The 15,107-nt window shown below is 48.9% G+C and overlaps 1 protein-coding gene across 3 annotated transcripts in view; it reads left to right on the top strand.

The window, feature by feature from the left end:
- LOC136588326 (zinc finger protein 271-like) overlaps window positions 1-15,107 on the top strand; it is a 93,331-nt gene that overhangs the window by 53,513 nt on the left and 24,711 nt on the right. The window contains exons 7-8 of one of the 3 annotated variants that reach the window (XM_066587449.1): window positions 4,865-5,356; window positions 6,979-7,600. In XM_066587449.1, coding sequence (XP_066443546.1) covers window positions 4,865-5,356; window positions 6,979-7,600 — 1,114 coding nt within the window. Of the gene's footprint in view, window positions 1-4,864; window positions 5,357-6,978; window positions 7,839-15,107 lie in introns of those variants that run through there. The other 2 variants (XM_066587448.1, XM_066587447.1) reach the window with 2 other exon arrangements.

Here is a 15,107-nt window from a genome sequence, read left to right as displayed (position 1 = left end):
GGGTATATCAGCTAGTATTGTATATTTGTATGACGCGGCTGCCCGTCCTTCTGTTTTTTAAGTGATGAAGAGCTTGTTTCTCATTCAGTAACTCCTGCGGTGCCGTCCGGCCCCGAGGCAGAGACCGGCAGCGATGGGGGCTGCTTGCACTCTTAAGTGGGGCTTTGAGGGTTTTTTTTAAGTGACTTAAAGGGGCCGTACCAGAATGGCACAAACTAGTTGCTGTCAGTGCAGCCGATGGAAGCCCGTCCTAGGGTGGGTGGAATGCATGTGTAGACCAGACGGGCACCACTGCTCTGCCCCCTTTCCCCTGCAGTCTACCCTTGGCGAGTTTCCATCAGCTGCACTGACAGCAGCCGCCTTGTGGAATTCCTCAACGAGGAGCGATCCGGGCAAAACTGGGATTCTGTTTCCAACCTTTTTCGGAGTCCCAGCCGCCAAGCACTGGGAGTATTTGGAAGTGGCGGCTCACTTGGCTGGGTAGGTCAGTTACTGCAGGATTACAGGGCAGCTCCACACGACATGTGCCAAGTGTGCAGTAGGTGTTAAGCATCGGTAACACGGAGGTAGGGATTGTACCCATCTTATAGAGTGGATGCAAGATATGTATGAAACCGTGATCTACGTGAAACCGACGTTTAGGATGCCATGACACCGGACCAATCCTCACTGGTTGGGAAGAAGCCCTTTCCATTTGTCTGCCACACTGGATTGGTTACCCAGCTCAAAAGACGACTGTTCACAGAAGAAGCTGTAAGTATTCTCTACAGACCATCAATCAGTCCATGATATCATCAACCTAGCCGCACTCCAAATCGGTGCTTGTCCCTGACTTCCTCTCGCCTTTTCCTAATAAAAGCGATGGAGGATGTCAAACACCCTCGTACATGAGATTTAAAGGTGCCCCATAACAGCAGTATGAGGATACAGGGCCTGGAGCTGGTCCAGGAAGGCCATGGAGTGGATGAAGCGACTTCCAGCCAGATCGGAGAAGGGTCTGATACTCCGCCCGGTACATATGTAACTACAGAAGTGTTGGTGACCCAAAGAGATGATCGATGTCTATGAACTGCATGCCATGAGAACTGGCGTGTATTGTCGTGAAACACATGCCATGGGCATAGCCAACCTACTACAGAGACTATTACAGCTAGCCGGGTTATGCCTGTCCACCCGAGTCTCACACCGCGGCCACGAATCTGTCCAGTTGGGGATTCATGTTCATTCCCCATGCACACTACAGCATAATCGGGGCAGGAAGTAGTGAAAGAAAGGTCCTCCGCAACGAGGAGCGCGGCGGCCGGGGTGGGTTATTGGAAGGATTACCTATGCTACATTATTTAGCATCGCCTTCACAAATATAAATGTACCCCATGGATCCACTCAGGTCTGTTCAGACTCCAAACCGAAGGGAACTGTGGATTGAAAGGGACGCCCCCTGGAGTAAGACCAATACATTACACCCATGGCTTCAGCAGTAGAGGTTGGTGAAGCACGGTTTGTCTCTTGTAAACTAGTTATGCGGCTTCGGTAGATTTGGGAGAGAATCATTGAACGTTGTCTAGCCCAAACCCCGAACCTTCCATAACATAGGCGTCACTGCAGCCATTATTTAGGGAACCCAAGGATGTGGCGATCTGCGGCTCCATCTACCCTTCCAGGGTCATACAATTAGAGTCCCCAATGTAATGCTGCAGTGCGCGAGGACAAATAATGCCATTATGGGCAGGTTTAGCTGCAAAACACAATTCAAGTAATCCAAATATGTGATCTGGTGATGTATCACCCACAAGGATGGGGAGAGACGGGCAAACAGCTGACAGCACCCTGCGTGGCTGAAGAGTGCGGGGGACCTGGGAGGTCTGCGCAGGTATAGAGGGGAGAAGTCAACTACAGTTAGAGCTGCTAAGTGTATACGTCCCCTCATTATCTCCTACGGGAGCGCCAAGTCCCCTTCTGCATATACAATAACCCCGGAATACCATGGAGGAATATACCCTAAAGGACTACTGACAAGTGGCGGGCCTCATCTGGGGGTCTGCGCAGGATAAACTGGGAACAAGCCTCAATGATGGCCACCTAACGAGCCGTAAGCCCCATCTGTGTGGGCTCTGCACCCTCTCGGCGCGGCGTTTAGACCCCGGTACGCCTGCAGGGATACGACTGCTGTCACTCCTGGAGGCTCCAGCAGAGGGCATCCTCTGTTTTTGCAGATCCGCCTCTACAGTCAATCAGGCGCGCCCGCAGGAGGTTCGCTGCGGCACGATGGCCGCTCTCCACTATAAAGGCTCTCTGTAAAACATGGGTAATTGTGTTATTTTCCCCGCTCTGCCGCAGCTACACGTCACGCTGGGCGTTCGCTGAATTATGGCGATGCTACGTTTTTAGAGTTTTCATTACATTTGCCTTTTGTTGCCGCTTCCTGACGCCCATGACTTTCCTGTTTCCGCTATGTGCGGGCTCGGTCCATGTGGGGCGAGCTGTACTTGTACTATATACTGAGGTATATAGAACGTTTTGAAGAATTTGTATTTTATTCCATTTTTGGGGAGGAATGGAGATAACAACAAATGTAGGGCCTGAATTGCTTTTTCTTTACGGCTCAGTCAGACTAGCGGTTTTTTGCACTGTTCGCACCCGTTCACTGGAGCAGCTGCTCCAGGAAGAGAGAGAAGAAGCCCCGCAGGACTTTGGGACTTCTCCATAGTAGGGAGAGAGAGTGGAGCTGTAGGGCGTTTCCCCATAACAGGGGGAGATGTAGCGGGACTATGGATTAATCCCCCATAGCTTTGCTCTCTTTCCCTGCTATGAGGAAATCCATAGTCCCGTTCTGTCTCTCCCTGCTATGGGGATCCCCACAGCACAGAGATGGGGAGGGGGGCTGTAGGGCTTTCCCCATAGCAAATCGTAGAGGCACGGGGCTAGAGGCTGATCCCTCTAGCCCCACCCCCTCCTCCCATGCTCCCTGGGGAAAGCCCTATAGGTCCGCCCCCCTCTCCCTCCCTGCTATAAGGATTCCCTTGGTGAGAGAGGTGGAGGAATCGCCCAGCATGGGGGCAGGAGGAATACCCTACAGTTTACAGCAGTGCATTGAAAAGGTGCTGCCTTTTAAATGTCCCGTTGTAAAATCCTGTTAATACCTGCGGGGACTAATGGAACCCTCGGGGAGCCCCCTCATCCCTGCAGGGACTAACAGAAGTTTACAGGGGAACATTTAAAAGGTGCTTCTGGGCAGCAGGTGGTAAATGCCCTGCTGTAAGCTGTGGGGAATCTATTCCCTGCGCAGGAGTTTCCATGAACTCCTGCTCCCATAGGAGTCAGTGGGAGCCCGACGTGCACCTGAGATAGCGCATGTTCTATCCTTCTTGGGTGCGCCGCTTTGCGCTATGGGAACCCATTGGTTCTTTTAGATGCATTTATTTTGCTGGTTGGACCGAGCCCTTCTGGAGCTTTGTGTGGGGAACACATCTAGTTTCATTAGCCCAGAATGCTTCATGTGACAACACCAATTAATTATTTTCATAATAACAGCGGGGAGGAGCTCTATGAACGTTTTCTGAATATTTTTACAAAACGTAAACTTTTTGTTATAAGGATCCAGGTTTTTAGCATCCTATTGCATCTCGACCTTACAATCCCTCGATGGCTTTTACAGTACAGTGCAATACTTTGGTTTTGCAGCGTATTGTTGCAAGATTTTATTTTTCGGATGAATCCAGACTATTTTTTTGAAGCAGACAACTTTTAAAATGGTGAAAAAAGGTCTGACAGCCAAACATGGCTGGTGAGGAGCTCCTCGCTGGGATGTTAGGAGGGGTATGTATGGGAGGGGAACTAGAGCTTGAACTACCTGCCATAGTGGTTCTGTCCCTCCCCAGGTTACCTCTCTCTGCAAGGAGTATATAGGTGGAGTGTGGACGGTCACTGCTGGTAAAGCCTCCAAAGGAGACCTCAGGAGGATATAAGGTTTTTCTTAAAGGAACAGTAATCCTAGAAATGAATAATAAATGGACAAGAAGCACGTTGGGGCTCATTCACGCTGCCGTTAACCATTTTGAGGAACAGAGAAACAGAAATAAAAAAACTAAATTAAACATTTTTGTTTTGTTCCCCATCGATTTTCAATGGGTTTAAAAAAATAGATATATTTTGGTTTATTGAGATTTATTTCTGTTCGTCTCACCTACGGTTATGTAACAAGTGGTGCAGCTGACCGCGGTGTTTGTTACGTTTGAAAAACAGAAATAAAATGGAACAGACTTAAATGGAAATACCGTGTTTCCCTGAAAATAAGACACTGTCTTATATTAATTTTTGTCCTAAAGGAGGCACAGTGTCTTATTTTCAGGAGGTGGCTGTGATTGGCTCATTGAGCGCCGGCTGTGATTGGCTGCTGGCGCTTAATAAGCCAATCACAGCGCTCGCTTTGCTGGAGGCGGGGTATTCAAAGCCCTATCCCCAGAAGAAGCTGAGATGGCAGACGGGGAGGAATCTGCAGTTTGCCGCAGAGCCGTCGGAGACCATCAGGACGCTGCCGTCCAGGTGAGTATTGATTTTTTTTTTTGGAGGGGGGCAGCTTATCTTATTTTCGGGGGAGGTCTTATATTTCAAGCCTCCCCCCAAAAAACATGGTAGGTCTTACTATCAGGGTAGGACCTACTTTCGGGGACGCACGGTAGTTCCATTAAAGTAAAGGACGCCAGTATGGTTTCAGTCGTGTGATGTTAATAATGATGTTAAATCTGCTGTTTTCAGTTTGTTACAAATGGAAAGGGTTTCCTATGAGGGAATAGCTCCGTGATTGTGATACACAAGAATGAAAGACCGAGTCACAATAACATCTTAAAAGTGTTCTTTTCTCCAGCAGATGACCGTCCCAGGAACCCAGAAGGACGGATTATTTTATTTCCAGATTATAAAACAGAAGATCCAGATATCATTCAAGATAAATATGAAGACAACCGCACTGCCCCTATAATATCCACAGTCCTCCAGAGCAGAGAGCCGTGGGAAATGGTCAGACCTCCTAGTGAGGAGCATTCACAGTGTGGGAAATGTCTAACCCAAAATATAGCTGCTTATGAACATCGTAGAGATCAGACCGACGAGAAGCTGTTTTCATGTCCAGAGTGTGGGAAATATTTTTCACGTAAACATCATCTTGAGAGACATCAGAGAATTCACACAGGAGAGAAACCATTTTTGTGTTCACAATGTGGGAAATATTTTTCACGCAAACATCATCTTGAAACCCATCAGAGAATTCACACAGGGGAGAAACCATATTCGTGTTTAGAATGTGGAAAATGTTTTGCACAGACATCAGTTCTCAATGAACACAAGAAGGTTCACTCAGGTGAGCGGCCTTTTCCATGTTCAGAATGTGGGAAAAAATTTGCCCAGAAATCTGTTCTTGTTGAACATCGGAGAACTCACACAGGAGAGAAGCCATTCTCATGTTTGGAGTGTGGGAAACGTTTTACTCGGAAAGCAACTCTCGCTGAGCATCTTCGAATACATATTCTGGGGAAGCCATTTTCATGTTTGGATTGTGGGAAAAAATTTGCCCACAAATCAATTCTTGTTAGCCATCAAAGAATTCACACAAGAGAAAAGTCATTTTCATGCTCAGAATGTGGGAATAATTTTGCTCGTAAATCCGTTCTAATTGAGCATCAGAGAATCCACACAGGGGAGAAACCATACTCATGTTTGCAGTGTGGGTCAGGCTTTACCCATAAATCATCTTTTAATAAGCACCAAAAAATCCACAAAGAGGAGAAGCCCTTCTTATGTCCATAATGTTGGAAATGTTTCAGCATGAACCCAGTTGAAATCATACATGTTCTGTTGAAGCGCGTTTCTTACAGATGATTTTTGTATCCTTTTGTCCTTGTTTAAGAATTCTGAAATAAAGTTCCTTTTCCAGTGTGTGAGGATTCCTATACTCCAATGACGTCGATGGGTTTAGCTCCTCTCAGGATATAAGGGCTTGGCCTATTCACACCCAGTCTAAGAGCTCCAGGATCCCTGTATAAGGTTGTTTAGCATGTACCATCCAGAATACAGTCAAATCGGAAACCGTGGGCACAATCAGTAAAATGACATTTTGGCAGTTGTGTTAGACTGACCGTACACACGGTCCAATGTCTAATTAAAGTGCATTGAAGGGCTTTTACGGCTTCAGAGAAACCATAGCTGCTTCCTTTCAATAACAGCACCCCACCTGTCCACAGGTTGTGTGTGGCACTGCATCTCATCCCTGTTTACGTCAATGGAGCTGAGCTGCAGTACCAAACACAACCTATAGAGAGATTTGGTGCTGTTTTTGGAAGAAAGTTGCCATGTCTTGTATGACCCATTAATGGACAATAACAGTGGGATGTGGTTAAACCTCTGGGACAGCTACGCGCCTCGTCAGGTGAGGATTCAGTTGACGTAAAAAGGCGGTTGATGATATTTAGGCATGAGTTATTCAGTCACGAATGTTGCAGTGGAGGTTTCCAGACTTGTCCCCGCTTTACCAAATCGTTAACAGAGCTCCAAGACTTTCTTGTGCTGGATACATTATCTAGCGGTACATCAGGACGCCATTACTACGGTATATCCCAGGACTGCATGCTCTTTGCTGCCCCCAACGCTCATGGCTTCAATGAGATCCCGCAACCATTAACACGTGTTCTGTTGTGACCCCAACATGGTCCTGTACGCCCTAAAAAGCCAACCGCTCCACTTAAACGGCAGGAGGTTGTGGTTCCTTCTAGAACTTCTTGCAGATGCCGTAATGTAAGAGAACTCCTCACCATTACACTACAGGGATTGCTCCAATGATTATCCATGTATGTAGATGAGAAGTTCATGTTCTCCGTTATTCTTGTATGCGGTCACAAGCAGGTCTCATGCCGACGCTTTTCAGGAGAAATGTGATAATATTTGTGTTTTGGAAAAATAGAAAATAATGACATTATTTTTCCCCAGCAGATGACTTCACCAAAGACCTGAAGAGACATCTCTTATCTCCACATTATGGAATAGAAGCTCATATTGGCCGTGATAAACCTGGCAAACCTCCCATTAACCCAAATATATCCCTGTTTTTTCAAAGCCGAGAGACGCCATCTGTTCATTGTGATCGCAGGAAACCCTCTTTTGATCAAAATGTAGGTCTCAGCAGAGCTAAAATATTTCCATGCTCTGAATGTGGTAAACTTTTTAAGCACAACTCAAGTCTTTCTATACATAAGAGAACTCACAGCAATGAGCGGCCGTATGCCTGTTCAGAATGTGGGAAAGGCTTCACCCAAAAATCAGTTCTTGTTGAACATCAGAGAATTCACACGGGGGAGAAGCCGTTCTCCTGTTTGGAATGTGGGAGATGTTTTGCCCAAAAATCAGCTCTTGCTAAGCATGAGAGAACCCATACGGGGGAGAAGCCGTATCCATGCTTAGAATGTGGGAAGTGTTTTACCCAGAAATCCTCTCTTGTTAAACATCAGAGAATTCACACAGGTCACAAACCATATTCATGTTTGGAATGTGGAAAATGTTTTACCCATAAATCTGATATTATGAGACATGAGAAAACTCACATAGGAGAGAAGCCATTGTTATGCCAAGAATGTGGAAAATATTTTGCCCATAAATCCGATTTTGTGACCCATCAGAGAATCCACAAAGGGGAGAGGCCATTTTCATGTTATGAATATGAGAATTTTGACTCTGAAATAAGGTCTAGTTGAATCCAAACGTGGAGATGTGAAGCCAACGTCCTGTTTTGAAAGTAGGAGAATTCTAGCAAAAGGCATCTGTCGGTAAAATAAAATATTTGTATGTTTTTACCTAAAGTCTTATAAAATGATCTAATAAAGGTACTTTATAGTCAGTTCCAATGCTTTCTCCTCCTGTCAGTAACTGGATGGGTGGTGGGAGCGCCTGGACAACTAGAAGCCCATTCAAAACCAATTTCCAATCTGATGGGCAGACACCCTGCCTTTGTGGGTGGTTCAGCTGCCCGGGGTCCAGGGGGCATATATCTATATTACGCTCAAGCTCGGCACTAAGAACCAAGTTGAATCAGGGAACCCAAAACAACCAATGAGGTTGACTCAGACAAGCCAAACAACCAATCAGGTTGCTGGAATTATGAATTAGAACCAATGAGGTTGCTGGAATTGCTCCATAGTGCCAAACTTGAGTGTAATATAGATATATGCGTCCAGGGGTGAGGGCGGCCTGGGACCCCAAAGTGAATATTGATTAAACTGCCCATACGTCACATCAAGCACAGACTGCAGGCTGTATCCGGCTCGCCACCTTTTTATGTGGCCTGCCGACTGTGCAACAAGCCTAACAGGCATCCTATTCACCCCGCCTGCATCTCCAGTCCGGCGATGGCAGTGCAGTCCGTGAGCGCTGACCTCTTCTCCCGGTGTGTACATGCGCCTCCTGTACACAGCGCAGATGCCGAAGTGAGAGGTCATTGGTCACGGACTCTGCAGCCGCCCCCCAGCCAGAGCTGCAGGCTGGATGAGTGGAAAGCCTGTAAGGATGCTCCCCAGCCAGAGGCCAATACGGAGGTTGCTATTACTACTGGGACTACTATGGTAGTCACTATCACTACTGAGGCCACTATTGGGGGGGTCACTCTTATTACTGGGATTACTGCTACTACTGCAGCCAATATGGGGGAGGGGGGTGTCGTAGTTACGACTGCGGACAATATGAGGGGGGTCAATATTACCACTAGGGCTACTATGGGGATCACTAGTAAAGAATGCAGATGGGCCTATTGAAATGGTGCTCAAATATGCAATCGCCACAGGTTTCCTGCATATTCACTGGCCGGTTCACTTTAATGGCCTACTGCAGTGCGTAATACACACCAAAATTGGTCATGCTGCGTATTTCATGTGTAAAAGAAAAAATATGCTCATGTATTATGCACGGAATACGCTGCACAACACTCGTGTGAATGAGCCCTTATATACAGTATTACAAGCGGCCCTTTGAAGACAACCATCAATACACGATCATCGCTCAAAGACATAATTGTTGTGTTTAAATGGGCCTTAAGGCTGATGTGGCCCTTGGTGAAAGTGAGTTTGACCCCCTGGCATATACCCTTCTCATGCTTTGCTCCACCGGATGGTTTATGCTATTTTGGTCCCCCCACTCTTTTCCAATGTGGAGGCTGCAGCAACCATGTGACGTGAGGGGGACTGGAACGGTGCTGACCAGCAGGGAGGGGGTCGAAAAGTGAGTAGAAGTAGTTTCCTATTTTACTCCATAAAACTGGGCATAACTGCTGAGTGTGCACTATTATTACTAAGGGGGTATTATTATTAAGCTTTCTGTCAAGCAGACGGATGTGGATCCTCTTGGCCGTGCACCGGTTTGGCTTTGGACTATCTGAGATGGCAGCACCTGGGGATTCCCAGTTTTCAACTTGACCTTTCCAAATGGGATACCGGCTTTGCTGCGGGGTCCCCAAGCCGTTACAATTACAGATAGTCCCGCTGCACTGGGCCGAGGCACGGTACCTGGAGGTCTGAACAGGGGTGTGGTGAAGAAACAGGCTGAACTCAGAGCTGGCAGCACAGGTGTATTAACAAGGTCCAAGCCGAAGGTGAGGGTGGGCAGCAGCCAACAGTACCACAATACCGAGCCGAGGTCAGAAGATAAAATGGGCAATAAACACTACCTGGGGCTACAACACAATGACTAATGAGACCAATTACATAGGCATCTTCCATAGGGGGGGTGTCTCATATAGCAGGTTCAGGATTGGGATTGGAGGGGGACAGGTCTAGGGAGCACATGCTGGCCCTTTAAGAGAGGGGGTGGGAGCGCATAAGTCCCTATGGACATGCAGGGGTACTCTGTTTCCACGGGTGGCTTTTTAGTATCTGGCTACTAAGGATGCAGAGACTACAGGGATGTGGACAATGAAGGCAGGCTGCTGAACGATTGTTAGGTTTTGTGCAGTCAGGAGAATGGCCATTCATGCCAACCGAATGTGTTTCTTTTAGAATTTTTTGATTGACTTGGGGCGTCCCTCTATTTATATCAGTCAGTTTGTCTTTACCTGCTGTTAGGGATATTCCAGGGACCCCAAATGATATGTTGCCGAGTTCCAAATTATTATTGCATATCGGGCCGGAAGGAATCAATGAGATACAGCCAGTTCTCTGTCTACCAAAGAAGTCTACGTTTATTACTACAGACAAGTGTTTCATCAAGGAAAAGGGAAAGTAGTCTTCATGGCTTTATGCCAAAGCTTCACATAAGGTCTCGTGTGAAACTATTAACTCACGTGAAGCAGACGAATACATATCTACAGAGACTGGTAACATTTGTACTGTGTAATGCTGATGACTGAGCGAGCCGAACTTCATGAGAGATTCTGGAAGAACCAAGGAATGGCTGTACACCCAGATACATGCTCATCTAAGGTGAGAAACAGAATTGGGCTAAAGTCCATCGTTAGTGTTGTATGAGACAAGACTAAACGGGGTTCAACAGAGCTTCAGTCTGAACACTGCTGACGCTTGTATCAGGTGAAGGGGTTAGTACTTCAAAATGCATTATCTGTTAGTTATCTCGCTTGGATGACGAGGGTCTGTAGCGCCGATCTAGAATGACCACGACCGAGAGCATTGTTCCATTCGGTGTTGATGTCAGAGGGGGTACCGTTGCCTATCTGTTGCACGCACAAGTGCCGTGAACGACCAGGGGGCCTCCGCCATCCGGCAGGGGGTCGTCTCTCGATTTTCCTAGCAATTGCTGCGGTTAGAGCACCGTGGGCTCGGACAGCTTCTGACAAGCAAGCAACATGACCAAAAGGTGCGAGTCGTCTCCTTGTTATTGTTTTTGTGACTCAAGCCCCGTGCGAGCCTGGATCTCGCTGTTTCTAATGAAGTCAAACCAATGGACACGGAGAATCTGGCGTTGGCATCACATATGAAAGGACTCCAGACGCTCAGTGGTTTGCGACAGCAAGGTCCAGGTCCCCGAGCCGTACAATAATACTGGCATAACGTAGGTCTGGTAGAATCGAATCTTAGTCCTGAGTGTTAGGTTCTGCCTCCGCCAGAGTTTATCCAGGGACCTCATCGCCAGGGCTGCCAGCGCTATTCTTCGCAGGATGTCTGCTGAATGCTTCTGCGGTACACAAACTCACTGACAGCGCTGACTCTCTGGCCGGAGGGATTATGTTGGCTCCTAGATTCTGCAGCTTGGTTTTTTGCCAGATGTGAAGCCCTGTGAAGCCCAAGACAGGACGCCTCAAAATCGAACTTTTCCAATGAGTGTCTCAGATTATTAGATGTGACATCCAACATCGTTGACGTAGTCCAGGTCGGTAAAGTGATACTCCGGAAGAGTGACCCCATACATTGGACAATACGCTGAAAAAGCCAGTCCATGGCCCTGCAGAAGAGTGCAGGAGACAAGACGCAACCTTGTCGAACACCAGACGAGGTCTCAAAGCTAGCAGAGGTTGATACGAATTTTGGTGCATGTACCCTGATGCATGTCTTCTAGTAGCTTTAGAAGGGATGTGGGGACGCCAATGCCATGCATGGCCTTCCAGAGGGCTTCTCTGTCGACCGAGTCGAATGCCGCCTTGAGATCAACATATGCGACAAGGAGCAGTTTGTTAAATTCTCTGTGTATCTCTGAGAGGAGCCTAAGAGTGAGTATGGCATCCATGGTGGAGCGGCCTGCTGTGAAGCCTGACTGCTAGGGTCTCCACTTTGAGGTCCGGAGTGGTTGTATACTTGAGAGAAGAATGTGTGCAAAGACCTTGCCAGAAACCGAAAAGAGCATTATTGGCCTGTAGCTAGTGCAAACTGTTTTTGGGCCCTTCCCCTTGTACAGGGCAAGGATGAGGCCCTCCTTCCATTCAACGGGGACTTTCCCACAAGACCAGACGCACAGAAATAGCTGATGTAAAGAAGTGCTTATCGGCTCAATTGCACATTTCAGCAGTTCAGGTGGAATGCCATATGAGCCGGCGGCGTGTCCGTATCTTATTTTCTGAATAGCAGAACGGACCTCTTCCCGTGACGGAACATCCGTAGGCACAGAATGGTCATCCACAGCAACAGATGTGAGGTCATTAAGATCATGGCATGGATTAGCCGGTAAATGGTTTAGGCCCCATGAGAAATGTTCATGCCAGCGTTGAAGTGTCTCGTCATGGTTGGTACAAGGGCTGCCGTCGGGTTTGTTGATTGGCGTATGCCGGTTGGTCCCTGAGGACCCTCGGATTCTGGCGACTGCTTTGTATGCTGCTCTTAGATTGTTTGATATCAGACCCTCCTCAGCTTCATCAGCCAGAGCGTTATAGTACCGCTACCTGTCTTTCTTGGCCTTTGCCCGGAACACACCCTTCAGCCTTTTACATTCTGCTTGGTCGTCCACTTCAAGGACCTGCATAGTGTCATCCATTAGCCAGTGCAGCCTACGGGGACGCCGGTATCAGAGAACGGTCTTTGCTGTTTCACGGATAGCGTCTCTTGTGACATTCCAAGGTGCCTCTGGTTCATCTGGGAGATTGCCCAGAACGTGGAACCGGTTTTCCATTGCAATATTGTATTGACATTCAAGAGCTGGATTTTCCCTCAGGGTGTCACCGTTTAATGAAGGTTGTGATCCGGTCTTATGCGGCGGACGGAGTGGAACTGCTATTTCAGCAACAAGTAGACGGTGGTCTGTGTTTGCTGGAGCTTCTGCCCCGCGGTATACTCGACACGATTTGACAAAATTGCGATGACGAAGGAGTATATGGTCCAGTTCCTATTTGTACGTCCATCGTTGGATATCCAGGTAAACCTGTGAATGCTACGTCTCTGGAACCCGGACCCCGTCACTGTGAGGCCTATTGAGGCACAGAAAGACAGCATCTGGTGTGAATTGTCGTTGGTTGGGCCTCCGCCAAAGGGTCCAATGATGTCTTCATAGCCAGGAGTCCCGGGCCTGGGTTTGTATTCAGGTCACCGAGCAGTACGAGTACATTGTAATATGGTGGCGCCATTAACCTCGTGCTGGTCATGATGCAGTAGACAAGCTTCGGTGATGTTATATCTAGCCAATTCGTTGATGAGTGCCACCTGGTAGATAGTCCCGTTCAGAGTGAGGACTTTCCATGTGGTAAAGTGGGTGATGAACGCAGGTCAGTTTTTTGGGACCCGGTGATCAACCTTCATCCATAAAAGGCCGTCCCGTATTGAGCTTTTGGCTCTTTCCTTCATGCGTGCACTGTGAGGTGCGGGAAAAAACTACCTAAAAAAAGGCTAGTGGGTAAAGGGGTAAAAAACATTTCTTTGCGCCCCCCCCACCCCAGGTGCCTCTAGATGGAACAATCATTGTTCTAACGCAGGGTGAACGCCATGCCCTTCGCCTAAACGCACCGGGAGCAGCGCAGACAGGAGACCGCGCTTCTTGTTTGTTACTCACTATTTACAAACCTGAAAATGTTTATTATTTTAGAGCCGAAAGAGAAAACACGGAAATCCTGTGCTGCCTTTACAGCGTTACCCCCGCAGCGCGAACAGCTGGAGGATATACACTGCCGCTCTCTGCAGGGGGAGGCGAGCCGGGAGAGAAAACACGGAAATCCTGCGCTACATTTACAGCATTACCCCCGCAGCATGAACAGCTGGAGGATATACACTGCCGCTCTCTGCAGGGGAGGCGAGCCGGGAGAGAAAACACGGAAGTCCTGCGCTGCCTTTACAGCGTTACCCCGCAGCATGAACAGCTGGAGGATATACACTGCCCCTCTCTGCAGGGGAGGGGGGGCCGGGAAAGAAAACACGGAAATCCTGCGCTGCCTTTACAGCGTTACCCCCGCAGCACAAACAGCTGGAGGATATACACTGCCGCTCTCTGCAGGGGGAGGCGGGCGGGAAAGAAAACACGGAAATCCTGCACTGCCTTTACAGCGTTACCCCCGCAGCGCGAACAGCTGGAGGATATACACTGCCGCTTTCTGCAGGGGGGAAGGAGGCGGGCCGGGAGAGAAAACATGGAAATCCTGCACTGCCTTTACAGCGTTACCCTGCAGCAAGAACAGCTGAAGGATATACACTGCCCCTCTCTGCAGGGGAGGGGGCGGGAAAGAAAACACGGAAATCCTGCACTGCCTTTACAGCGTTACCCCCGCAGCGCGAACAGCTGGAGGATATACACTGCCGCTTTCTGCAGGGGGAGGCGGGCGGGAAAGAAAACACGGAAATCCTGCACTGCCTTTACAGCGTTACCCTGCAGCAAGAACAGCTGAAGGATATACACTGCCCCTCTCTGCAGGGGAGGGGGCGGGAAAGAAAACACGGAAATCCTGCACTGCCTTTACAGCGTTACCCTGCAGCAAGAACAGCTGAAGGATATACACTGCCCCTCTCTGCCAGGGGGGGGGGGGGGGGGGCGGGAGAGAAAACACGGAAATCCTGCGCTGCCTTTACAGCGTTATCCCCGCAGCATGAACAGCTGGGCGATATACACTGCCCCTCTCTGCAGGGGGGAGGAGGCGGGCCGGGAGAGCAAACATGGAAATCCTGCGCTGTCTCTACTAGTTTTATTTTTATATTTTTTAACAATTTTTTTCTAATTTTTTTTATTGAGGGAGGAGGGTGTGTATGGGTGGGGGGCGGGGGGGGAGGAGGGGTGTGTATGGGTGGGGGGCGGGGGGGGAGGAGGGGTGTGTATGGGTGGGGGGGCGGGGGGGGGGGAGGAGGGTGTGTATGGGCGGGGGGGGAGGAGGGGTGTGTATGGGTGGGGGGCGGGGGGGAGGAGGGTGTTTATGGGCGGGGGGAAGAGGAGGGGTGTGTATGGGCGGGGGGGGGGGGGAGAAGGAGGGTGTGATTGGGCGGGGGGAGGAGGGGTGTGTATGGGCGGGGGGGGGGGGGAGGAAGGTGCGATTGGGCTGGGGGGGGGAGGAGGGGTGTGTATGGGCGGGGGGGGGGGAGGAGGGTGTGTATGGGCGGGGGGGGGGGGGCTACTAGTTTTATTTTTATATTTTTTAACAATTTTTTTCTAATTTTTTTTATTTGTTACAAGCCCCACGGGTGACTGGCGTGTAATGATGGGAGGCGGCGGCCTTCCGA

Source organism: Eleutherodactylus coqui, chromosome 13, assembly GCF_035609145.1.
Source record: "Eleutherodactylus coqui strain aEleCoq1 chromosome 13, aEleCoq1.hap1, whole genome shotgun sequence".
Lineage (NCBI taxonomy): Eukaryota > Metazoa > Chordata > Amphibia > Anura > Eleutherodactylidae > Eleutherodactylus > Eleutherodactylus coqui.
This window is presented reverse-complemented; position numbering and strand designations above follow the sequence as displayed.